Genomic DNA, 26,115 nt, shown 5'->3' on the forward strand with positions numbered 1-26,115 from the left:
GCATTTGACTGCTAACCAGACGGCTGGCAGTTTGAACCCACCAGCTGCTCACTGGAAGGAAAACTGAGCATTCTATATCCACAGAGATACCTCCTCAGAAACCCAAGGAGGGGTCACTATGAGTTGGAATCCACTGGATGGCAGTGAGGTGTTTTGTTTTGTTTTTACACTACTCAAGGTTAGACCTCATTACTCTCTCTGGGTTTATTTTGCATCTCTGTAATGGTTTCCTGTCTTCGGGCTCTCCCCCTTGCACCGACCACTCTCCTGAAAAGCACAGCCCTTACCTCTACTTTTACCTTACCTTTGTCAGTCCTCTGGAGTCTCTGGATGGTGCAAATGGTTAACATACTTAGCTGCTGAGAGGTTGGAAGTTGGAGTCCACCCAGAGGTGCCTTAGAAGAAAGGCCTGGCCACTACTTCTGAAAAATAATCCACTGAAAACTCTATGGAGCACAGTTCTACTCTGACACACACATGGGGCTGCTGTAAGTTGCAATTGGCTTGACAGCATCTGGTGGTGGTTTCATTCCTCTGCTTAGCAACTTCCTACTTAAGTAATGCCTAGACATTTCAATTTGGCACAGATACTGGTCCTTATGGGTTTTTCATGCCATTCCCCACCACACACCCCAGGCTCCAACTGTCTCACTTTTCCCTAAATATGCTCCTATTTTTCCTTCTCTTGTACCTTTGCATATGCTGTCTCCTCTGCTTGGAATGCAATGCCCTCCCTTGACCATGTGGTGAACTACCACTCACTTTCCAGACCAATTCAAGCTTCAGTTCTTTAAAAAGGCTGTCTTTCCAGTCAGGGCATCTGTCCTCCATACTCCCTCAGGGCCTTCGATGCATGTTTTCCTCAGTTCATGTTTCTCCTGTCTGTGGAAGGGCCAGTGTTTCTTACTTTTGAATCTGTCCCAGAGGCATTCAAAAAATTTGTTAAGGTGTTCATCTTCCATACACTACTGGGAGCTCATCCAGGTTTCCTGTGGCCAAAAAGGCTCAGGGAACGTAGGCTTAATAGAGCAGCTATGACTGTCTGTCTCCCCACCTCCCTGAACCCTCCATCCTATGTCCTTAGGAGCCAGGTGATCTCCAAGCAGTTTTATTTCTACTCTAGCACCGAGGCCCTGCTTCCCTGGCCTTCGTTCCTCCCTGATCCAGCCTCTGCTGACCTCTCCAGTCTAATCCCACTTTCCTTATCCTTTCTGATTTAGACCCACTTTGTTTACCTTCCCCCAATACAGGAGGATGTCCCAAATCTGTGCTATTGCATGTGCCCTTTTCTCTGCTTGGAATGCCTCCCTTCCTCTTCTTCACCCAACTGTTCACCACTGCCATCAAGTCCATTCAGATGCATAGTAACCCTACAGGACAGGCTAGAACTGCAGCATAGTGTTTCCAAGGCTGTAATCTTTACAGGAGCAGATTGCCACATCTTTTCTCCTGTGGAGTGGCTGGTAGATTTCAGTCAGCAGCTGAGAGCTTAACTACTGCACCACCAGGGCGCCTTTCTTCTCCACTTAGCAAGTGGCTAATACAACTCAGACTATCCCCTCCTCCAAGAAGCCCACAGAGCATTAAACACTGTCCCCTGTGCTACTTTGTTTCTTGTTACTGTTACACTCATCCCAGTGTAATATGACTTGTTTTTGTGTCTTGGCATCCTCACCATCTACCACAACACCTGGCACAGAACTGGAATGAGTGACTGCATGCTGAGAATCAGGACATCACATTCTGCTAGGATAGTAGTGTGTTCTTTTTCTTTGTGGCCTAGTTCTACCACTTCCTAGCTGTGTTACTTCGGCAAGTCACTATAGCTCCCTGAGTTCCCAATCCTCATCTATAGGAGTGACAGAACCTCCTAGGGTTGTCATAAATGTTAGATATGGCAAGGCCTGAAATACACAGAAAGCCGCATCTGGGAGACCAGAATTCAGGAAGTGGCAGCTCTCGGTGCCTCTGGTGCCACCTCCTCTCCTCTCCCACTGGAGGCAGCACAGCCACAGAAGACACACATGCGGTTTCCCATCCCAGAGTCCTACACTTTTGCTCTCTGCCTGACAGACAGGAAAAAAGGAAAGAACCACAGGAAACAGGCTAGTTGGGAGTATAAAAATAGGACTTTTTTTTTCCTCATAATCACATCAAATATCAAAGAAAGAAACAGTACGTAACAAAAATACAAAGCTCTGGTAGAATTTTTTGTTTTTGTTTTTTGCCCCTTCCCCATCCCTCCCCAAGAGCCCCTTGCCGGGGAACCCCTGCCTAAAGTCTGGATGCTGTCCTTGGGGCTGCCCTGGGGCTCAGGAGAACCGGTGATCCAGGTCCCTCTGGGGGCTGGTTGAGTACGAGTAGGCCTTGCCCAACACCAGGCGGTCCCGCAGCAGCTTGAAGAAGGCGTAGTAGTTGCTGAAGAGGATGAGCGCCAGTGAGATGGTCTGGTGCCACTTCTCCGAGGACACTAATGAGTACAGCTGGTAGACAATGACGGCACCCTCCAACAGCAGGAGGATGTTGAGGATCCGCAGGGGTTTGCTGAAAAAGAACTGCCCAGGAACGGGTGGCATGGACTAGGGGTTCTGGGTGGGCCAATGAAGGGGACAAGTAAAGGGGCCCCATGCACACCCGGGTGGGAAGGAAGAAACTGTAGGGTCAGACTTAGACTTTGTTTCTTCTGTCAGGACTGCCATTTCCCACATAAGTCATTTAAGTTCCTACTCAATTTCTACCTCCTCTAGGAAGCCTTTTTTGAGAAGTCTTGTCCCTCCCAAATTCCTTTTCTGATCTAAAATCAATATTTTAATATGCGATCCTCCTGAGTTACTGTCGGTCCTGAACAATTAAGAATCTTATGACATAGGCATGGAAAGTTATTATAGACTCTGCAGTTCAAGTAATCTGTTCACGTGTAGCATCCCCAGCTAGGCCAGAAGTGTCCAGGGGACATGGCCTCATCTCACTCTTTCCTGGCATGTACAAGGCAAGGCAGAGTGTAGGGATTCAAACAAATTTTTCTGATCAGTTCAAAACAGTTCAATTGTCTAGCAGCCTTGATTCTGTCGGGGCCAAGGTACTGAAACCTCAAGAGCTGCGCACAAGGTAGGGGAAGAGGTAGCAGAAGATAGAAGTCCCATAGACCTGCATGCCAGGCCCACCTCTGTACCTGATAGGCCATAGGACCTTGGGCAAGTCCTTCCCCTTCCTGGGCCTCAGGCTTCTCTTCAGTAAAAGGAAGCTATCAGCCTAGATCAGTGATTTCTCAAACTGTGTTCCTTGGAGCCCCAGGTTCCAAGGAGGTTTCTTAGGGGCTACAGCAGTGGTGAAGCAACAGCAAATGGGGACGGTTTTGACCCCTTCAAATAGAGCAGCACCATGAGGTTTAGACTTTGGGCTATGTCTGGGTTGGAAAAAAAGATTTTGATAATAAATTAAGATAAATAAAATGAAGACCACTAGCCTAGATGATTTTGAGCAGCCTTTTGATAGTGTTGGCTCCAAGAGTCATTACCATCAGTTACCAAGTTTCCCAGCAAGGCATCCCTGAACAAGTTAAACTCTCTAAGTCTATTTCAGTATCTGAAAATGGAGACTGCCATGGCATGTCTCTTACACACAAGGTCCTGGGGAAGAATGAATTAGAAGTGCCTGGCACACAGGAAGGCCTGATTATAGTTGTTATTCTTACCACCAAGAACCACTCCTTTTATTATCTCCTCTTGCCCCTCCATTCGACATTTTTGAAAGGTGTGCTACTACCAAGGGAGCTGCAGTTATTAAGTGATAATTTGTATGGTTCCTTGTGCTGCATTCAACACCGTCTTCCTTTGGATTTGGGAAATACTGAAAATCGCTTAGGGGATTATAGATTAGGAACCTTTCTCTTGCTATCACATCAACCTTCCTGCCCTCTAGATCAGGTCCAGGGGAGGAGACTCACGTGGAAGCGGAAGTGGGAGACATCAGAGGGGATGGCCACGTTGTAGTGGCCCACTGCTTTGTAGACATTCTTGCTGTGCTTCACCAGCACCCCCTGTGGCCACATGCATTCTTCAGTCCACCTAGAGGCACAGCCCAACAGCAACCTCTTATCCCCAGCTCACCACAAAAGGGCAGACCAGGAGATAGGGCAAGGAGTGGCTACCAAGACTCTACTCCCATTTCTATCACTTACACAAAGTGACTATTCTGGGTCTCAGATGCCTCTTCTGTAAAATGGGTAAGACTTATGGGATATTCATTGCACTAGGAGTCAGAAGATCTGAGTTGTCATTAACATCTGAAGGATTGTCATGAAAACCCTTGTCCTTCTCTGTGTGCATTTTCTTCTTCTGGTCTCCTGACCTCTAGCCTCCAATCAGTCTGCCACACAGCTACCTGAATGATCTTTGTGAAATACCAAATTGAACTTACCCATTCTCTTCTTAAGGTCCTCATGTACAAGGCATTCAGATTGTTTCTAGTTCCTCTAGCACACAATGCTGCTTCAGGTCTCTGCATAAGCTGCTTTCTCCAACTGGACTGCCCTTCCCAATTGGTGTCTTCTCCTTCTGGCAAGCTATTTACTCATCTCTCAAAACCCAGGCACCTTCGGAAAGCCTTTTTCAAATTCTCAACAGAGTTCAGCATTCTTTAATTGTTCCCTCAATTTCCTGCTACTAGTCCACTTTCCCCAATGCATTGTCACTTATTTCCCTGTGTCCCTCACTAGGTGAGGAGCCTTTAAGGAAAAGGAGTGTGTCTGATTCATCCCTCTGTCTTCAAAGCGTGCCACAGGCCCGGCACAGAGAGGCCCCAGTGAGCATGTGCTGGAAGAAGGAGGTGGTGGGACTAGTGAGCTCTTCCAATGTTTTGTGAAATCTCCCAGGAACTCCAAGGGTCCTGGGCCAAAGGACTGAGAATCACAGTCTGTGAGCAGCCTCCCTTCAATCTCCCCTTGCCTTGGTGCTTCATTCATTCAACAAATACTTATCACATTATATGCAACAATACTGATAAACCTCACAGATAGTCTGAATAAAAAAGTTGGACACAGAGTATCTATTGTATGATTCCATTTACGTGGAGTTTTAGAACAGACAAAACCAACCTATGGTGAAATAGAGCAGAAAGGTGGTTGTCTTGGGGTTAAAGGTGACTGGAAAGGGCCACGAGCACATTTTGTGAGGGACTAGAGGTAGGCTATATATGTGTGTATGCCTTTATCAAAATTAGGAGACAACTGAGTGTTTGACAGGCAAGGGCCCTGACCTCCAGGAGCTTTTTTAGTCCTGGAAAGACAAGTAAATGACTAAGCAAATACAGCAGATAGTGTTACGTGCAATTATCAAGGTATTAGAGGGGCTGTGGGAGCATGAGGACTCTATGGGTAGTGTAAATAGTTAAGTGCTCGACTACTAACAGCTTAGCGTTTTCAACTCACCAAGAGGCGCCTAAAAAGAAAGCCCTGGTGATCTGCTTCTGAAAGGTCAGAGCCTTGAAAACCTGACGGAGCAGTTCTACTCTGCACGTATGGGGTCACAATCGACTCACGGCAATTGGTTTTATTTTGGTTGGGAGCATAAGGAAGGGGCACTGAACCCATCCTGGGTGGTCAGGAAAGTGTTTCTGGAGGAAGCAAACTGCTGAAAGATGAATAGAAGCCAGGAAAAGAAGGCTAGAAAGGCCATTCCAGGCAGAAAGTATACATCATGTGCAAAAGCCTGGACACAAAAGTACACAACCCACTGGAGAACCTGAAGAGGTCTGGTCTGGCTGAAGCAGAGCATAAGGTGGAGTGTGGTATGAAGTGAGGCAGTAAAGCCTGACAGGACCCAGTTCATCAGCTGGGAAGCCACGCAAAGAAGCCTGGATCTTATCTGAGGACTATGATGAGTCATGGACAGGTTCATCTTTACACTCAGCAATGTTCTATCTTTTTACTCCTCCCTCCATTCAGAGCCTGAGGTTTAGCAAAGCCCCTTTTCTCTCCATTCAGCAATGCCCATCTCTTTCCTGGACCACTGGCCTATAGGTCAAAGCCTAAGCTCCTCTGCCAATACACAGCATCAAGCTTGGTATGGATTAAAACAAAAACTCACTGCCATCGGAGTTGATTCTAACTCATAGTAAACCTATAGGATAGGGCAGAACTGCCCCACAGGGTTTCCAAGGCTGTGATCTTTATGGAAGTAGACTGCCACATCTTTTTCCCACAGACCAGTAGGCAGGTTCGAATTGCTGACCTTTTGGTTAGCAGCCAAGCACTTAACCACTGTGCCACTGGGACTCCTTTTTGGTATGGATTAGAAAGAAGTAAATGTTTGCTGAAAGAGTAAGTGATTGAGTGGATAAGTGAGCAAATGAGAGAAGGAGAGAAGGAGCAAAAGAGTGAATGAATAAATGAATAAATGAGAGTGATTAAATGAGTCAGGGAACAAGACAGTTAATGCCTATAAATTTACTACCTGCCCCTTCCAGCACACTGCAAGTTACCCAAGGATAGGGAACATGTCCATCTTGGGCCCTGCCACACCTAACTCTGTACACGAGGCCTAACATATAAGACAGACTCAATAATTATTTGCTGACTGACCAAAGGAGTTAATAAGTGAGTGGGTGACTGACTCCAGATACTGACCAGGAAGGGTGGGGCTGGGCAGAGCAGGGTAGGGAGACTCACGGGTGCTGTAGCACATTGGAGCACAATGCTGGATCCACCTTCTGCCAGCAGCCCAGGTGGGCAGCGGCCTTGTGCAGCAGGTCACAGTAGCTGGCAGGCAGCAGGTGTTGCATGAGGATCACTGAAGTGCTGATGGACACCAGCAGGAAGAGCTCACAGGACCAGCGCTTGTCATAGTAATGTGTGTTCTGGGGGTGGTGGGAGGTGGGTGAGGCCTGGGACCCCCCTGCTGGTCTCACTCCCCAACCCTGCCCTGATTCTACCTGCCCTGGGAGTCAGGAAACCTTAGGGAGACATGAGAGTGTCCTGAAACCAAAGATCAAAGCTCTAACTAGGAAGACTTAATCATGGGCTCGGATTTTGTACAAAGAAAAACTGCTTCAGCTGCCCCCACTCAGAGCCACATCATAGGCTCTAGTGTGTAACAGATACAAGTTCAAATCCTGACTCTGCTGCTTATTAACTCTGTGATTTTGGGCAATTCACTTAACTTCTCTGTGTGTATTCTCACCTGTCAAACAAGGATAAGAGCAATCACCAACTACCTCTGGAGTTACAAACTCATTGCCTTTGTGTAAATCCAGACTTGCACCAATCCTGCAGTAAAGAGTTTAACTACCCCATAAAGGTTTCAAGGCTCTAATCTTAATGGAAGCAGACTGCCACATCTTTCTCCCATGGAGTTGGTGGTGGGTTTGAACTGCTGCTTCCAGTTAGCAGCCACTTAGCCACTGTTTCACCAGGGCTCCTTAAGAGAAATTAAGAGTGCTGGATCCTAACTCAATCTTCTCAAATTTAAATCACTCAGTGCAGTCCATCCTTAGAGAAATGTTTCAAGCCCACTGTCAGCTGAGGAGGGACTTCCCAGGAGGCCATACAAGCAAGAGAAAATGAGCACAGGCTTTTAGAGACATGCAGATCTGGGTGAATCCTAGTTCCCCCTTAATGAGAAAGCAGGACATTGTGACATACCTATGCCAGAACAGCCACACTGAAATACAAAGTCACTGCTCTTTGTTATCAAGTATTATAACAACAATGCCATGTCCTCCTCAATGTCTGGGTGACTTTGGGTAGGTCTCTTCCTTTCAGGAAATGGAGATAATAGTCATACTAGCCCTCCTGAGGACAAGAGATGGGAAATCCCACCAAAAATGGCAGAGTTATTTATGCAAGCAAGAAGGCTTACATGAGGTGGTAGCAGGTCAGGCCCCCGGCAGGCCCAGGTCCTTTCCCTCCTTGGGTTGAGCTACATACCTTCACAAACCAGACAGGTACAAAGGCCACGTAATAGGCACTCAGCATGGAGCTGACAAGCACTTCCTTCATGCGCCAGTTGAAGTCCATCTTGAGGAACTCCACCTCGCTGCGGATGAGGCTGGGAGAAAGGCAGCAGGCGTGGGTGGGCATGGCATCTGGGCCATACAACTGCCGTGTGTGCTGCTTCCATGTCTCCCGTAATGTCAGCAGATAGTCCCGGCTCCGTGCCAGGCCGCTGACTGCCTCCCGGGGTCCCACAGAGGCCATGTGGCTGAAGAGGTTCGTCTTTCGGAAGTCACAGTTCAGCTGCAGGAACGGAATGTACATCCCAAACCTGCTGGGGAAGATGGTGGTGAGGGCAGGCCTGCCCCACGGGCCAAGACCCAATCCTCAGCCACTCTGGGGAATTCTTCTTCCCTCCCTAAGCCTCAGCTTTCCTGACTACTCAGAGGGGAGAATTTACTCATCCTTTCATCCTCTAGCCTCCTAGATACAATGGTCAGTCATTCAACACATGTATCAGCATTGAGTGCATGCCAAGCGTTGTGCCAAGCATTGGGGTTACAGTAAGAAGCAAGGGCCAAGCCCCTTCCTTCACAGTCAATAAAATTAAGCAGGCAAATGACTGCTCAGACAGGTCAGAAGTTAGAAGCAAGTTCACATACAAGATGACAATTTCCTCCCATTCCCTCCACCCAAGACATGACAATATAAAAGTAGAAAATAAATCCATATCAGCAAAGATAACAGGAGTTGGGGGTCATCAGTACACAAGTGATTTAAACAAATTTAAAGAACAGATGGAAACATGTTGAAAGATGAGAAAGCCATTGTCTAGAGCAGCACTGGCCAATAGAAATAGAATGTGAGCCATACATGTAATTAAAAATATTCTAGTAACTGCATTAAGAAAAAAAAGGAGAGATTAAATTAACTTTAGTTCTATATTTTATTTAACCCAATATATCTAAAATATCATGTTACTATACAATCAATACTTATTGAGATACTATACTTTTTTTTGGTACTAATGAAAGCTGGTGTTTTTATTTTTGTTTATAAGATTTTTAAAATTTTTTTATTCTGGTAAGATATACATTATAAAAAAATTTGCTGTTCCAACCACTGTTTAATTCAGTGACATGAACCACATTCACATTTTGGTATGTGTTTTACATTCATAGCACGTTTTAATACAGGTTCGCCTGTCTCAAGTACTCAATAGCCACAGTTAGTGGCTAGTACACATGGTGGCACAGACCTAGGATATGCTATGAGAGGATTATAGGAGGGATGGAAGCTTATCTGTCCAGAAAGACCCCAGAGAGACTCTGGCTTGAAGTGGGCATATTCAACAGAGGATAGAAAAGAGAAGGAGGGCTACAACAAATGGGATTAAATAAAGATCTGTATTTATTTCTAAGTCAGTCCTATTATACCCCTACTTACCTCATACAGCCCACCATTCTTCTCTAAAGAAACTGAACACACTGAGGAGGAATGAGGTCTCTAATGGAGACATCTAAGGTTAACAGCCCCCCTCTACCTGGCTTTTAGGGGTCCACAGCTTGACAATTAGCACCTTACCAACAGTGTGCCCTGCCCATGTACTGTATTTAGAACTCCTAGTCAAATGTTCTATCCACTTATACAATGCCAGAGACAAAGAAAACACACTCTAGTTTCTTGTCCTTTATTCTCAAATATAAATATACAACCAAAGAAACCAACTATACTGGGGAAACCAGCAGCATGAAACAGAGACACTGACCCTGGCAGAAAGACCCAACTAAAGGAACGTAAGGAATTTTTAAAACAAGAACAGAATGCTATGAGAAAAGAATAATCAGAAAATAAAAGACCTCAGAGATGAAAACATGGTGGCTGAAAAAAATCTCAATAAAAAAGCACAAAGAGAAAGTTGAAATCTCTGTGAAAGCAAAGCAGAGAGAGAGAAAGACAGAGAGACAGAGAAAAGGAAATGGAAAATATGAAAGAAAATGTAAGAGAAATAGATGACTAGTCCATGAGTTTCACCACCTGATGAACAGAAATTCCAGAAAGAGAAAATAGAAAAAATGGAAGGAAAGACATTATCAAAGAAATAATAGAAGAAAATTTTCCTCAGTTGAAGATATATCTACGTTTTCAGGTTACAAAAGTTCTAGAGTACTGATAGGATGAATCACAAAAGTTCCACACCAAACACATCCTTGAGAAATTTCAAATAATCAAGATAGAATATTTTTTAAAGTTTTGAGAAAGAAAAATCAAGTCAAGTCACTACAAAGGATTTAGAATCATACTTGCATCAAATTCTCACTTGCAACACTAAATGCTAAACACAATAGAATGTATTCAAAATTTTGAAAGAATATGAATTTGAACTTAGAAATCTACATCAATCAATTATGAGGGCAGAATAAAGACATTTTTTAACATGCAAAGACTTGGGATGTATATATCTCCCATGTACCCACTGTTAAGGAAATTACCTGATAATGTACTCCAGCAAAATAAGGGAGAAAATCAAGAAAGAAGAAGACATAGGATCCAGGAAACAGTGGATTCAACCCAGGAGGGCAGTGAAGGTAAGTCCCAGGCTGAGAGCTGTACACCAGGCCTAAAGAATAACCACCAGACTGGAGCAGGAGGATGGAGGGCTCCAGGAAGGATGTCTTTTGGGGAAAAAATGGACTCCAGGCAACAGGTAGCATGATTGAGAGGCTGGATAAACTTGAGGATATGTTGAAGGCCCATCATTCTTTTGTCAATAAGAAAAAAGAAAGGCAATTAGAAACTCCAAGAAAAATAAAAAGCTGTATAAGAAAAGTTACAATCTAAATATGAAACAACCTAAAATGTGACATGATTTTAAGCATGATGGAATGTAAGAAAAGAGAAACCATTTGATCTTGCCACTAGGAACATTCTTTTTTAAGAGATTCAAGATTATATAACTTGGTGACTACAGAGAAGGAATGTTACCTATGCATACCACTTGGCCCTGAAGTGAATATTTTCATACTCATAAAAATATCATGGCCACTTACTGATTTTTAATTCTTAAAATTAGTGTTAAAGAATGGAAGACTTAAATGTGGTTATATAGGAGAATGTATCAAACTTGACAAAAGTACAGATGACAGGAAGTGAGGAGGAAGAAGCAGGGAAAGGTGGTTGGGTAGGGTTCTTAATATCCTCGTCAAGATACTGACTATTGTGGATGGAACAAGAAGTACAGGCATACTTCTACTATAGACAAAGATAACCAGTAGATGAACTAAAAATAGTAAAGGCCATCAAATATTGGGAGCTGTAGTGAGCGGAGAGTAATCTATTCATCTGTCATCGCAGAATCTATGTGTGTGTATGTGCATGCATGTATATGTATGGGAGGGGGTGTCTGTTTATAAATTCATAGAACATTCATTTCCAAAAGGATACACAAGAAGCAACGCTGGTGGTTACTTCTTAAAAGGGAAACAATGTGGCTGGGATACAGGAGTCAGGATAGATTTTTTTTCACACTTGCATACCTTTTGAATTTTAATTATATAAACTTATTAACAAAAGGAGCTCTGGTGGTGTAGAGGTTAAGGCATTTGGCTGCTAACCAGAAGGCTAGCAGTTCAAACCCACTAGCTGCTCCACAGGAGGAAGATAAGGCACTCTATTTCCGTAATGATTCATGGCCTTAGAAACACAATGGGGGTCACTATGAGTCAAAATTGACTCAATGGCAGTGAAAAACTTATTGTCCAATTATAAAATCAATAAATAAAATTTTTAAAAGAATAAAGAAAGGGAAAAGGACACCAGAATTATGGAGATAATTCTAAAAATATTTAAAGTCCTAAACAGTGAAAGCCAGTACTTTTAAGGATTGGGACTAAACATCTGAAGGGTGGGCTTGGAGGCCACCGCTTTTCATCATAAGCTTTATAGCATTACTAACATTTTATTTTTTTATGAATTACTTGTATTATGTTGATAAAATCTTTTTATAATTAAAAAAAAAAAGGAAAATACGAACATTGGATGACATCTGTATTCAAGAAAATGGGACTCACCAGGTAAAGAAAGTGTAAAATTATGGCAATGGTTGACAGTTATAACTGGCATAACACTTTTGGAGGGCAATTTGTTAATATTTATTAAAAATGTAGACAGACATACCTTTTGGTGCAGTAATTCTACTTCTCAGAATCTGATGTATAGAAATATTGGACAAGTGTGCAAAGATATATGCAAAAAAATGTTCCCTCCCTCAGTGTTTCAAATAACAAAAAGCTAGGAACAACCATTAAAGCCTACCAATCGAAGACAAATAAAGCAAACTGTGAAAAATCCATATAATGGACTACTATGAGGCCATCGACAAAATGAGTAGACCTATATATATTGCAGGAGCTCTGGTAGCATAGTGCCTTAAGGCACTTGACTGCTCACCAGAAGGCTGGCGGTTCAAACCCACCAGCCACTCCTCGGAAGGAAGGTTGGGCAATCCTTCTTCCGTAGTGATACTGCCTCGGAAACCCAAGGCGGGGTCGCTATGAGTCGGGGCCGACTCAACGGCAAACAACAACAACAAATATATATTGCCATGGAAAGACATCGAAGTTATATGATTATGTGAAAAATGCAATAAGCTATATGACATCATGTGTAGTGATATCCCATTTTTGTTTTTAAAAATATGCATATATTTGCACAGAAAAAGTTTGGAAAGATATGTTGCAAATAACCGTTTTCTGGGGGACTGGGATTATCTGAGACTTTCATTTTCCACATTAAAAGCTTCTGTAAAGTTTCATGTTTTTATAAGACACATATATCACTTTTATAATTAAAAACTAGACACAAGAAAAAAAAACTAAAGCAAGTGTGATGGGGCTGTCATGCCAGTGCCCTTTTGATCATGCAGAGTTGAAAAGGAAGGTCCAGCCGTGAATGTTCCCAGGGACAGGGCTGGCCCAGCCTGAAAACGTTCATGTCAGAAAGTTCAGGGCCTGGAAAATGACTGCTAATGCCAGGCAGCCAGGAGTCTACTCCAGGAGCAGCCAGAGGAACATCTTGCCAAATCCCTCCCCACCAGCCTGCCCCCGCTGCCCTGATTCTAGGCCAGAAAAAGGCAGTGCTCTCCCAGACACTATCTATCCTTAACAATCTGGGTTCTGGTGAAAAGAAGGGAGTAAAACAGACACAAAGACAGACACACATGCATATGCACAAACACATACGCACACACACTGCGCATACAGACACCTACACAGAGACACGCATGCATGCAAGTGCTCGTATGCACACAGCCCTTGGGGAGGCATCTACAGATTACACAAACACATATGTAAGAGAAACAATGGCAGATTAAGAATCAGAGAAGGAGGAAAGGTAGAAAGAGAGACAAAGCCTGTGCATTCTCCCTCTGGAGTGTTCCTTTGGGATACTGAGGTCTGAGTCCCATTCTGGACCCTCCTGGGTGGGACACTAGGTAAATTACGCTACTTCATTTTCCTCTCCTGCAAAAGAAGGTTAATCATCCTGCTCTCATAGGGATGTTATCAGACAATGTGAGGGGGTATTGCTGCTGCCCCGCCTGTGAGTCTTTCCAGTTTGGGGCCCTGGTGACCCAGCCATACTCAAGGGAGAGGTCGAGGCCAAGTGCTAGGCAGGGCAGGGTAAAGGGAGGGGTACTCACGGATAGCAGAGGAACAGGAGATTCAGGAAGGAGTACGTCCTGAAGAGGTGGATGAGGGAGCGGCACAGACTCCAGCCTGTTGCCGTGAGAACGGTGAATCGGGTAAGGAACAGCAGGATGGAGCGAAAGAGGGAGACCTTCCCCCTCTGAGAAGCCTGGGTCAGGGTGAGATAGGATGGGATCGGGTCTTGGATGGAAGCCAAATACCACCCAACATGGCCTATGATCCCACCCAGGGAAAGGGGACAGCAGGCTGGGCAGAACCTGGCAAGATGAATCCTTTCCTTGAAGCTCAGTAAACCCCAAGAGCCGATGGGATGTGAGTAATGTTCTTCAACCAAGTCCAAAGGGAGCCCCGAGAAAATGCCTCAGAATTGAAGGGCTGGGCATGTGAGTGTCTCCTTGGCACCAAGGGGTAAAGGGGAGTCCCCAAACCCCCAACCAGCCTCTAGGTCTCAATCACCTCCTTCACGATGGACCCAATGAAGCGGCGGCCCAGAACGATGGTGGTCACCATCAGCAAGTTGAAGTCAATCAGGTGGAAGTTCTGTCAGAGGGCAGAGGCCTGGAGGTCACGCAGGCCCCCTGCCCACACATAGGCTTTTATCAACCCACCTCCCCCTGCCCAGTCCTTTCCATAGGGACTGTCCCCACTCTCTAACCTTCATAGGCCTCCAGCTGAGTCAGGCCAGGAAAGTACCTAGAGGAGTAGAACAGGACCCAGAAGAGGGAAGTGGGACAGTCCCTGGGGATAAGAGAGTGGTGTGTGAGCCCTCTTGTTGTGATCACACATGCCCTGTCCTGTCCTTTTCGTGCTGCATGAAGCTCTGTCCACCCCTGAAAACACTCATGTATGCCCCCAGTTCATCTCCCACAGGGCTTAAGACTCTTGAGCTCCTTTAGGCAAAATCTGTGTTGCTCTTAGAATACCTAGTGTAGTGCTAAGCACACTAGGAATGTTCAGAAATTGTCACCTTCCTATTCCTCCTACACTTCCCATGCCTAGCATGGGGCCAGGCACACAGGGATGCTTGATAAACTGTGTTAAAGTGAAACCAATCACCACACACACACACACACACACACACACACACACACACAACTGGCCCTGGCCAGGCACCTACCAGGGAGGTGTGGGAGGGTGGGTGGGAGGGCGGATACCACCACACTGTCTTGTAGATGTTGATGTAGTGGACGAAGAGGGCTATGAGCTGGCAGAAGAAGAGCTGCAACTCAAACAGAACGCTGGCCTGGACTGGCAGCTCAGGGATCTTGCAGTGCTGTAGGGGCACAACTGTCTGGGTGGCCAGTGGGGGGCTGGAGAGACCTGTCCCAGAACTGCTCCTGGGGGTGGAGAGGGAACAGCATCAGGAGCTGGCCTGAGAACCCTATCAGGAAGAGTCTCTGGGGCACAGGTTTAGGAGGTAAGATCAGAAAAGCAGCTCATGGTAAGGACACAGTCCTCCTATTCCTGTCTGTCAGACAAAGGAGCCAACAAAGGCTTTTCCCATCCCCAGTGGTGTTTAGGTCTTCCAACACCCTCAGAAGGGAAATAATTAATAGGTTATCTGACAGACGAGGAAAAAGAGGCCCAGAGAGGAGAGGCAACTTGTCCAAGCCACTAGCAAATCAGCTGTTGTTGTTGTTGTGTGCCATCAAGTCAAACCCTCATAGTGACTCCTCCTTGGGTTTCTGAGGCAGTATCTCTACGGAAGTAGATTGCCCAAACTTCCTTCTGAGGAGTGGCTGGTGGGTTTGAACCACTAGCCTTCTGGTTAGCAGTCAAGTGCCTTAGGCACTATGCTACCAGAGCTCCTAGAAAATTCGCTACAGAGTTGTAATTGGAATTCAGGCCTTTGGGCTTATCCTATTGCTTCTGTACAAATGACCACCTTCAACTAGTTCACTCTGGATCTTTTTTGCTGTTCACGGCCTCTATGCTCCCACCTGACAGCTGAGATATCTCATCCAGCCAGGGAGAGTCTTGTCCACACTGCCCCTGTTGACTCCACAGCCAGGGCAAGAGACAGAGAGGTGTTTTACCTGGTGCGGGAACGGACACTGGTGACTGAAGCACTGGAGGTGTGGCCCCCACCAGAGCCCCCTGAGGATCCTGGTTCACAGAGTGGATTTCGACAGTAGGATGTCCTGTTGGGACCTCTTCGTCCTCCTGTGGGGCTCAACATTAAGATAAATCCTCAAGCTGAGGGGCATATCATATACCAAGGATAATTACAATGATACTGGCTACCAGTTACTTCATATCTCATTATATAATTTAATTTTCATAGGTGCCTATACTTTGGCCCCTGCCTACCATTCTCTTCCTTGCCCCCATGCTGCAGACATCCTGGCCGCCTTTCCTCAGCAAGCTAAGCTTGTTGCTACCTCTTGCACTTGCTATACCCTCTGTCTGAAGAACCCTTCCTTGATGGCAGTGTTTAAGTACCTGCTCCCATTACTCTCCATCCTATTTCTGTATTTTTTTTTCCCATAGCATTTTACTCTGTGAAATTATTTATTCATTTGCTGACATACTTATTGTCTATCTCTGCCATGAGAATGGAAGGTCCATGAGGTCAGTAACCTCCTTCACTGCTGTGTCCCCTATCCCTACCACAGTGCTTAGCATAAAATAAGTGTCCAGTACGTATATGCCAAGAAGCATATGAACTAAGCAAGGCAGGTTTTTCACAGATTAAGAAAATGAGTTTACACTGCGACATAAGCAGGATTGGGGTCTGGGTCCTATGCTCTCAGCTCTGGTGGGCAAAGGGCCCCGACCAGATACTACAAGTTTCTGGAGGCTTATAATTCTGAGTATTCCTGAGACAGCTTTTTCCTCCAGGATCCCAAGATCCAGGTCAGTGGGTACCCTGATGTCTCACGGGGCAGGACCCTGGGCCTGAGCACTGGGTCAAGGATGTGGGATCAAAACTTAGACCCACAATCTATTTCCCTAGGCTTAATAGTCTAGCCCAAGCCCCTAGGCTCCACCCTGTACAAAGCTCCTTAGCACCACCCTAGCTCCTAATCAAAGTTAGAACCTTGCTCACACCCCGTCAACAGCAGCACAGCAGCCTCCACTTCTCCTTGCCCTAGCTCCTCAGTTCAGAAGCTTTTCCCACACAAGTCTCCAAAAGGTACTTGCTCTATTCCCAACACGCCCCTACACCAGAAGCTCTGTTCATACACTATTATATTTGGTTTATTAAATCCCGGAGCACCCTAAATCCCTAAGCTCTGCCCACAGCTACTTCTCTTCAGAAACGCCACACCCACAAAAAGCCCCTTAACCCAAAAGCCCCGCCTACACACAACAGTCAGCTCAGAAATCCCACCCACAAGCCAGTAAAAGTCCTCTCAGCCCACAAGCTCCGCCCCAAATGGGCTCCCTTAGTCGTAAGGCCTGTTCCCCACCCAACTGCATCTAGTATAAGCTCCTACAGCCCAGAAAGTGCACCCTGCCGCACAAACCCCTACAGCCCAGATGCTATGCCCGAACCACTAAGGCCATGTCCCCCCCAAAAAAGAAGACGGCTTCTACTTCTTGCCCTAAACAGCGACCTCACAAGCCCAATTCATTTTAGAAGCCCCGCCCACGCTCCAAAGTCCCGCCTCCACAAGAGAGGCCCCACCCCGCAAGCGACCGGAGAAGGCGGGGTCTGTCTGCTCCCGCATCCCCTCCCCCTCTCCCCGCCGGGCTCCTGTCTGCGTGCAGCAATTCGCAGCAGGGCCATCCTGACCCCTGTGCCCGCTCATTCCCAGGCCGAGCCCGGCCCGCTTTGCTCACCCATCTCCTCCCCCCGGCGCTCTCCGCTTCGCCGCCGCAGCTCCTGCGGGCAATATGTCGGAGGCGACGGCGGCCGGGAGAGGACTAACCGTCGCAGCCCAGTCCCCAGGTCTCAGCCGCGCGCTCCCGCCTCGCCGCTAAATTTGCATACAAGGCGGGCTAGAAGGTGGGAGCGCGCTTCTTAAAGGGACCTCCGGGACAAAAGCGGTGCCTGCGCGTTCTTTGTCTCGTAGTACCTCTCTTCCTCCCCGCAGCTTCTGCTGAAGGGACCCAAGAGGGAGGGGAAAAAAACAGGAGGTTCTTCCCTTGCGTGCCTTCTCCCAGAACTCCCTTTCAGGCCCAAGGAAAGAGGACGGAACCGCCTCTCTGTTCCTACCCGAGATGCCAGTTGCCTCCGGACACCGCCCTGAGTGGCCACAGACATCTCAAACTCAACGCGTCCCAAATTAAGCATTTATGTTTCTCTTCGGCCCTGTTGCTCTTTGGCCCCAGTCAACACTAAGAATCATTTTCCCATTCCCCTCAAACCCCACATCCAATCTTTAACCTACGCGTTCTGATCCCTAAGACTAAATATTTCTCACATCTGACCCTTCCTCTTCTTTTTCACTGCCACCACCTTAGTTCGAATCTGCCTGTTGCCATTTCTGAGCCTTGAAATCTTGTTTCTTGTTCTTTACAATGAAGCTAGTAACGTTCGCCTTACAGGGCTTGGTGAGGATTAGATGAGAAAACGCATGTAGAACAGAATGTTTTATTAGCCATCATTGTTACAGGTATCCCCCACTTTTCGAAAGTTTGCTTTATGCCAGTTCGCTTCTATGAAAGAGTCACATTAGTAATTGTTTTTGGTAATCAAAAGAAATCCGAAGAGGAGTTTTGCTTTTACAAAAATAGCGAAATTAAAAAAAATATATAGCGAAACTAGCGTTCGGCTTTTTTTTTTTTTTTTGCAGTTAGCCGTCGGCGCGTCGCCAAGCTCCTTCCCTAGGAGTTATACTCATCATTAAGCTGCCACAGCTTTGAACTGTGTCTGTGAACATTATATGTAAGTGTTTTTTTTTTATGTTTTTTGTGTTATTTAATATGGTTTGGTAGGTTATTTTTGGGGTCTGGGAACACTAAAAAAAATTCCCATGTAAATTAATGGTCATTGTTTCTTTGTTTAAGCCATTTCAGCTTAGAAACCCTTGGTAGGAATGGCTGTCTACTTTCAGATAGCAGGAGAAACTTGTATTATGCATGGCAAGCATTTAACATAGAGTTGTTAAATGTCAGGTGCCACTGAGTCAATTCTGACTCTTAGCCACCTGGTGTGTCAGAGTAGAACTGTTCCATAGGATTTTCTAGGCTGTAATCTTTATGGTAGAGGATTGCTGGGTGTTTTTCCCAAGAGTGGCTGGGTGGGTTTGAACCACCAACCTTTTGGTTAGCAGCTAATTATTGCACTATAAGGCTCCTTTAACAAAGAGGAAGCACTCAATAAATGTGCTACTACTAATTGTTACAATTATTTCTTCTCTCACTAAACTTACAAACTGTCTCAGTCACCTTGTAGTTCTATTGTGCAGCCCAATGGTTTGCATTAATGTTGTTGACTGCCACTGAGTTGATTCCAATTCACAGCAACCCTATATGACAGAGTAGAATTGTCTCTTAGGGTTTTCTAGGCTGAAATCTTTGTGGAAGCCTATTGCTAGGTCTTTTCTTCTGCGGAGCTGCTGGTGAGTTTGAACTGCCAGCCTTTTGGTTAGCAGCCAATTGAATTGCTTAACCATTGTGCAACTAGGGCTTCTTTGGCACATAACAGACATCAATATTCATTTAATTGATTGAGTAAATTAATAGATATTTAATTAATAAACACTCATAGAGCTTACAGTCAAAAGAGAGAAGACAAAATAAATTCTGTAGTGTGATATAAGGGAATGATTACAATGAAGGAAAACAGGGAAGGTGGCTGAGGGGAGTTGCAATTTTAGACAAGGCCATGAAAGTAGCACCACGAGGGTGACTTTTGGAGTAAACTCTTGGAGGAAATGAGTGAGTCACGCAGGGGTCTGGAGGAATGGAGCAATTTAGGCAGAGGGAACAGCTAGTGCAAGTGTGCCTGCTGTGTTTAAGAAACAGCAAGGAGGCCAATGTGGCTGGGGTGGAGTGAATGATGAACCACATAGAGTTGTGTGGCTTTTATTCTGAATGAGATGGAGAGCCAGTTCAGGCTTTGAACTTCCATTTTAAAAGAATTACTCTGGTTGCTCTGTGAGAATTGACTGTAGGACACAAAAGTAGAAATGGGGAGACTAGTCAGGAAGTTAAGCAATGATCTTAGTAAGAGACGGTGGTGGTTTGTACCGGGCTGGGTGAGGTGGTGAGACATGTTGGATTCTGGGTTTGGAGGTAAAGTCAACAGGATTTGTTGAAAGACTGTATAACAGTGTGAGAGAAACAAGAATCAAGAATGACACCATGGGTTTTAGCCTAGTCAAATGGAAATAAGGAGCCCAATTCAACAGATACCAAACAACCCAAGCCCACTGCTATCAAGTCACTTCTGACTCATATAGGACAGAGTAAAATTGCCGCATATGGTTTCCAAGGCTATAAATCTTTATGGAAGCAGACTGCCACATCTTTCTCCCACAGAGCAGCTGGTAGGATCAAACTGCCGACCTATCAGTTAGCAGCCAAACGCTTTAACCACTGTGCCACGAGGACTCCTCAACACATACGTCTGTTAAATTATTAGAGATTTTAAACCAAACCAGTCCTTCCTTTCTAGGGGAAAAGAGAACCAGGAAGGGAGAATGACCATCCCCAGGTCATAAAGCAGAGTAGAAACCAGGATTAAGATTTTTTCTCCCTCAGGTAAGGAATTCTGATAGGTAAGATATGGTTCTGGTCTTTTTAGAGGGTGCTGAATTTGAAATGCATCTTGTTACTATCTGAGTCCCCAGAGCCTAATGCTATCTCGCATGTGATAGACACTCAGTGACAAACTAGCTCTTGAAAGGAAAGCTGTTTGGGAAGGAAAGACTGAGGCCAGGCCATTCGTGGGAACTAATTTTCACTCAGATCAACATTTTTTGAGCGTGTATATGTCTTGGCCACTGAGAATATCAGGATGAAAGAAACTCATTCAGCCTTGCCACTCATTAGTGGGGGAGACAAAGAGGGAAATCAATACATTATGGCAGTGTGATAATGATAGGAGGATGTACCATGTTCAGAGGTAAATGAAAGGTGACTCTGGCAGGGGAGGGAGCCAAGAGGCAGCTTCATATGAAATGATATCAAAACTGGCTTCTGGACAGGATGTACATTTCAGGATTTAACTATTGTATTCCTCTGGGGAAGGAGCTATGGTGGTCTAGTAATTAAGGCATTTGGCTGCTAAACCAGAGAGCAGGTGATTTGAACTCACTAGCCACTCTGCAGAAGAAAGATTGGGCAATCTGCTTCCCTAAAGGTTTACAGCCTTAGAAACCCAGTGGGCGTCACTATGAGTGGGAATTGACTCAATGGTAGGAGTTGAGTCTTAGTGTTCCTAAGAGGAGGAAGCAATAGCTTGAGTCTGGTAATTGCCTTACTGGGGTTGGTGGCAGGGGAATATTTTGCTATGCATCTATTATATGGAAAGTACTGGACCTTGTATATGGTAGGTATTTAGGAAATGTTTGCTGAGGTAAAAGGCCATTCAAACAACCCAGTTAAGAGATTAAGGCCACCCATTACTGGTGGTTCCTGCCCACCTTGTAGAGGATGGCTATTGATTTTGCCTGTCCAACATCCATTCCTCCTTCTTCTGGTAGGAACACTTGGATTATCCTTTAGGGAATGTACTATCCTGCCTCCTACTCTCTTAGTCCATTTGATTTGGTGGGCCTGCCTTACCCTGCAGTTTCAGTATGGGTAGATGACCCTGGTCTGGTTACCAAAGCATTCCATCCCTGCCACCCCAAACTACAATGACTGGTTCAGGGATAGGTTAGTAACCCAAGCCAGATCAATGAGATGAAATCCTAGATTCTTTGCTGGAGCTATTAAGAAAGGATTTCTTTCTTTCTTTTTTCTGTGATGGCTAGGCAAGTAGGATATAAACTTGGAGCTCTTGGTGGCCATCTTACCACATTTTGGGGAGAATTTAGGTCTCAATGAAAAGAAACACAAAAGCCAGGAAGTCAGGAGACATACTCTTGATGGCATCATCGAATCCCTGAATGCAATCATACCTGAAGCTTTGCTAGACTGTTCTTTTACATGTGTTTGACAAATGCAACTGAAATAATCAAGAACAATAGACATCTCTATCCACAATCCCAGTATTTACCAGATATATCCTAAGTCTTGGTCCTGTTACATCTGCCTCCTACAAGTTTATAAGAAAATAATCATAGATGGAAAATAATCAGGACAGGATGTAGATTAGACTCTTGTCCTTCAGATCTTGCAAATGGCATTTTAGCTGCTTTGTGACCTTGAAATCCCCGCTTCCCTTCCCTGAGCCTGCATTTCCTGATTAACTTCCTGTTTGCTCTTCCAGGAGTCTTGAGTTTTTAAGGAAATGCCACTGGCTCTAGGTCAGTCCTATGTCACTGAGTGTCAGAAGAGCTGGGATCTCTTCCTTAGTCATGTTACTTCTGGGGCCAAGGCCCACATTTCAAAGTCAAAGCCTCTAGATCAGTGTTTCTCAACCTGGATTATGCAGAATTTGGGTGGTACACAGCAGGAGTGCTGAAAACAGAGGATAAAACTCATAAAACTTGACACAGCTTTCTGGAGCATCAGTTTTACCCAGTGGAAATGTAAACACATTATTTTCAATATTAAGTTATTAATAGTTATTAAGAGCACTTCTCTGAAGTCAGACTTACATGGATATGGATTTAAATTCCATCTCCACCACTTTCTGGCTGCATGACCTTACAAAGTAACTTAATCTCTCCGTGCCTCAATCTTCTCATAACAAAATGAAGGTAATATTAATATCAGCCCTTTATGGGATTAAGATGATGATTAAATTAGTCTATATGAAGTATTTAAAATAGTAAATGTTATTTAAGCATTAGCTATTATTAAAACATGGATGTATTATGAAGTATAAAGGAAAATTAATGTGAAGTTAAGGGTGAAGACTGAAGAAATGTCCCCATAGCTGTGTCCCAGACCCTCAGGAATTTCTTCTGTCAGTGAGAATACGTACATCAGATTTTCACTACAAGAGCCTACAAGAAAATCCAGGTATTTTTCACATTCTAATTTCTAATTCTAGTCTCCCCTACCCACCTACCTGTTCTCATGAGGCATTTGTCTTCCCATCTACCTGACTATTGCAAAGATAATACAGGCAAACTACAGAAAACTTGGGCAATATTGTATTTCTTCTATAGTTTTTAAAAGATGGTTAAGATTTAGACAGAGAATGTACTTCAGGAAAAAGAGATCAATGAAGACAGAGGAAATAGTATTAGCAAAGGTTCAGAGGTAGGCTGTTTTAGAATAAACCAAAAAAAACAAACTCACTACTGTCGAGTCGGATCTGACTCATAGCGACCCCTCCTTGGATTTTTGAGGTGGTATCACTATGGAAGTAGACTGCCCAACCTTCCTTCCGAGGAGCGGCTGGTGGGTTTGAACTGCCAGCCTTCTGGTTAGCAGTGAAATGCCTTAGGCACTACACCACCAGAGCTCCTATGTTCTAGAACAGCAAGTCAATTTTGGCTTGAGAGTAATTGAAGATGAGGCTAGAAAAACAGGTTAAATTCAGATCATTTGAGGATCTCAAATTCTACACACAGTAAAGTTTGGACTTAGTATCTCCACTCAAAACCTGTTTAATCTGTCAAATTAGGATAATTCCTTTGTTCTTGAGTTGTTGTGAGGATTAATGATATAAGATGCAAACAGATGGGAGACATCCTGAATGAAAAATGGAGTGACTGCCATTAAGAATTGGAGGCAAGGATTCTTTTACTTTATAGAGCAACCCATCCCACTTCTCAGGATGGCCTGAAATTCAGTCTCACTTTTGAGATCTTATTCTTCTGCCATGCACATTTCAACCACCAGAGAGAGCCCCATACAAAGGAATCAGAGGCTCTAGCACAAGGAAATAATGGGCATGGGGGGAGATGTGGAATCCAATTACAGGGTTGGGGCCCGGGTCCAGGTGCCCATTCTCTGGCCTTTTCTTTTCCTTCTTGGATTCCTCCCAAGGAGTGGGGTGGAGCATGATAAGGGGAAACCCATGTGAAAATTTTCAACATCCACGGAAGCAGCAGGCAGGAAATAAGACGTCATATTACACTGGACAAATCTGCTGCATAAGACCTCTTGAAAGTGTTGAAGATCATAGATGTGACATTAAAGATCAAAGATGTGAAGATTAAGGTGTGCCTGACCCAAGCCATGTTATTTTCAATCTCCTCATATGCTTGTGAAAGCTGGACAATGAATAAGGAAGACCTAACAAGAGTGGCTACTTTTGAATTGTGATGTTGGCGAAGAATATTTAAAATACCATGGACTGCCAGAACAACGAACAAATCTTTCCCGGGAGGAGTGTAGCTGGAATGCTTCTTGGAAGGGAGAATGGCCAGACTTTGTCTAATCTATTTTGGCCATGTTGTCAGAAGGGACCATTCCCTGGAGGTGGCTATCATGCTTATAAAGTAGAAGGTCAGCAAAAAAGGGGAAGACCTTCAACAAGATGGATTGACAGTGGTTGCAATGATGGGCTCACGCATAGCAAGGACTGTTAGGATGGCACAGGACTGGGCTGTGTTTTGTCTTATTGTACACAGGGTGGCTATGAGTTGGAGCCGACTCCACGGCACCGAACAACAGGATGGGGGGTAGGAAATTAGAGCTGGATTTAGTTTGGGAGTTTCTAGAACCTAAACAAAAAAGATTTTCTTCAACTCTGTGTATAAGCAACTGGGCCCAATTACTTGGGATACTCTGTGCCAAGCTAGGTAGTCTAGCTAGACCTGGGAACCTTACTAGACAAAAGAGCTGGAGTATGAGGAGGAGAGGAAGGGGTGCTTTGTCTGATAATCCTGTGGAATGGTGTCCACATGGCACTGGGGGAAGCCCAGGCACAGCCTTTAGGGGTATGGGACCTAGCTTCTCCAATCATGACTTAATAGCCTATACAAAAGTTCCTTTATCTCCATCTCCACTTTGCTTGCACTGAGGCAAGCGAGGATGTTTGTTAAGATACATTGAAATGAAAGCCAGAGATATTTAGCAGTTTACTCAAATAAAGCAGCACACAGAGGCAGAGCTGGGTGTGGAAGCAATAGAAGCAGCCCTTGAGGGGCCCAAGAAAGGGAAAACAGGCAGGCAAAGCAACAGCCTTCAGAACAGCTGCAACAAGCATTGGCTCCAGGCCAGCCTCATACCCAGCCTCCAGAGCCAGCTCTGCTGCTAGGCCCTAGGCTGCCAGCCCCGCCTCCATACTCCCACCCCAGTCCCCCAGAGAGCTCATCACCCTGGCAACAGCAAGAGAAAGCCCCAGCTAAAATATTTATGGCTCAAAACAGTTCAGAGGCTTGGGAGGGGAGGAGGGAGGCTGATGTCATCCTCTCTCTGCTTGCAGGGGAAGTGACTGACATGCAGGCAGCTGGGTGGGTGGGCTAGGCCCACTGGGTCAGAGCTCTCAGAGGAAGACCTAGGGCCATAAGTGGTAATGGGAAGAGGGAGGAGGCTGATGTGACAGACGTGATGACGACAAGACTGGCTAAAACCCACAAGCCTGGAAAAAAAGGAGGAAGGAAACTTAACTTGAGCAGCATGATGTCTAGAGCCTGTTGGAGGCATCTCACAATTTCATTTGCTTCTCAGATCCCATTCAGTGGATAGGGATTATTATCCCATTTTTATGATGCCAATAGGCCCAGAAAAGTGTACAAGTGATGAGGTAAATTCGAATCTAGATGTTTGATTTCTGCCCTGTTGACTTTCCCATAATATTCTACTGTTTGCACGTGGATATCCTCTTTCTGGGGATTGAAGGAAAATGCCTAGGAACTTGATGAGCTCAGAGGTTAAATAATACACTCAAAGTGGCTAAGAACCTAGCACTGGCTTCTCAGTGACCCAGGCTCTGCCAGGCCAGGGCATGGGATGGGGGTGGGGTGTCTGAGTCCCCCTGATCAGGCTGTCATCTGATTCCCCATTTCCCCACCCCAAACTCCTCCAATGCCAGGTGAACTGAAGCAGGTCTTCAAATGCTAGATTAAGGAACTCTGGTCACAAGGTGAAGCCTAGGAGGCCGAGAGACCAAGAAAAAAGCAGCCTTAGTGGCCAGCCTTGGCCTGATAGCTTCTAGTAAAAAAAGGTAACAAACTCATCCTGGTTCGCCTGGGGCTTTCCTGATCTTAGCACTAAAAGTCCCACATCCTGAAAACCCTAGTTGTTGTTGTTATGTGCCCTTAAGTCAGACCCAACTCATAGCGAGCCCCCCTTGGGTTTTGGAGGTGGTATCACTAAGGAAGTAGATTGCCCAACCTTCTGAGGAGTGGCTGGTGGGTTTGAACCACTAGCCTTCTGATTAGCAGTCAAGTGCCTTAGGCACTAAGCTACCAGACCTCCTCTGAAAACCCTCAGTCCTGGGTAAATCTGGACAGTTTGTCACCCTAGACAAACACTTCACACAGCACTATGCTTTACTATTTCAAAGTACTTACAGCT

General features: G+C 45.2%; 1 protein-coding gene across 1 annotated transcript; it reads right to left on the reverse strand.

Moving 5' to 3' along the window:
• Positions 1-2,312: 2,312 nt before the first annotated feature.
• TMEM39B (transmembrane protein 39B) lies at positions 2,313-17,845 on the reverse strand. The gene is made up of 10 exons (XM_042782254.1): positions 17,798-17,845; positions 17,511-17,580; positions 15,672-15,798; positions 14,753-14,972; positions 14,092-14,175; positions 13,629-13,783; positions 7,925-8,261; positions 6,668-6,855; positions 3,947-4,067; positions 2,313-2,555 (listed from the first exon to the last, which is right to left on the reverse strand). Exons 1-10 carry the CDS (start codon positions 17,843-17,845, stop codon positions 2,313-2,315), a joined length of 1,593 nt encoding a protein of 530 aa, XP_042638188.1.
• Between the last annotated feature and the right edge of the window lie 8,270 nt (positions 17,846-26,115).

Source organism: Orycteropus afer, unplaced genomic scaffold, assembly GCF_000298275.1.
Source record: "Orycteropus afer afer isolate SDZICR_OR568_19922 unplaced genomic scaffold, OryAfe1.0 scaffold00272, whole genome shotgun sequence".
Lineage (NCBI taxonomy): Eukaryota > Metazoa > Chordata > Mammalia > Tubulidentata > Orycteropodidae > Orycteropus > Orycteropus afer.

Bases quoted from the DNA above. Each gene is read 5' to 3' on its own strand.
- TMEM39B (XM_042782254.1), bottom strand. From the start codon at position 17,845: ATGTCTGTGGCCACTCAGGGCGGTGTCCGGAGGCAACTGGCATCTCGG. The intron at 14,973-15,671 runs GTAAAACACCTC...CTCCACCCCCAG, and splicing joins AGTGTCCGTTCCCGCACCAG to GAGCAGTTCTGGGACAGGTC. The intron at 6,856-7,924 runs GTATGTAGCTCA...CACCACCCCCAG, and splicing joins TACCTGTCTGGTTTGTGAAG to AACACACATTACTATGACAA.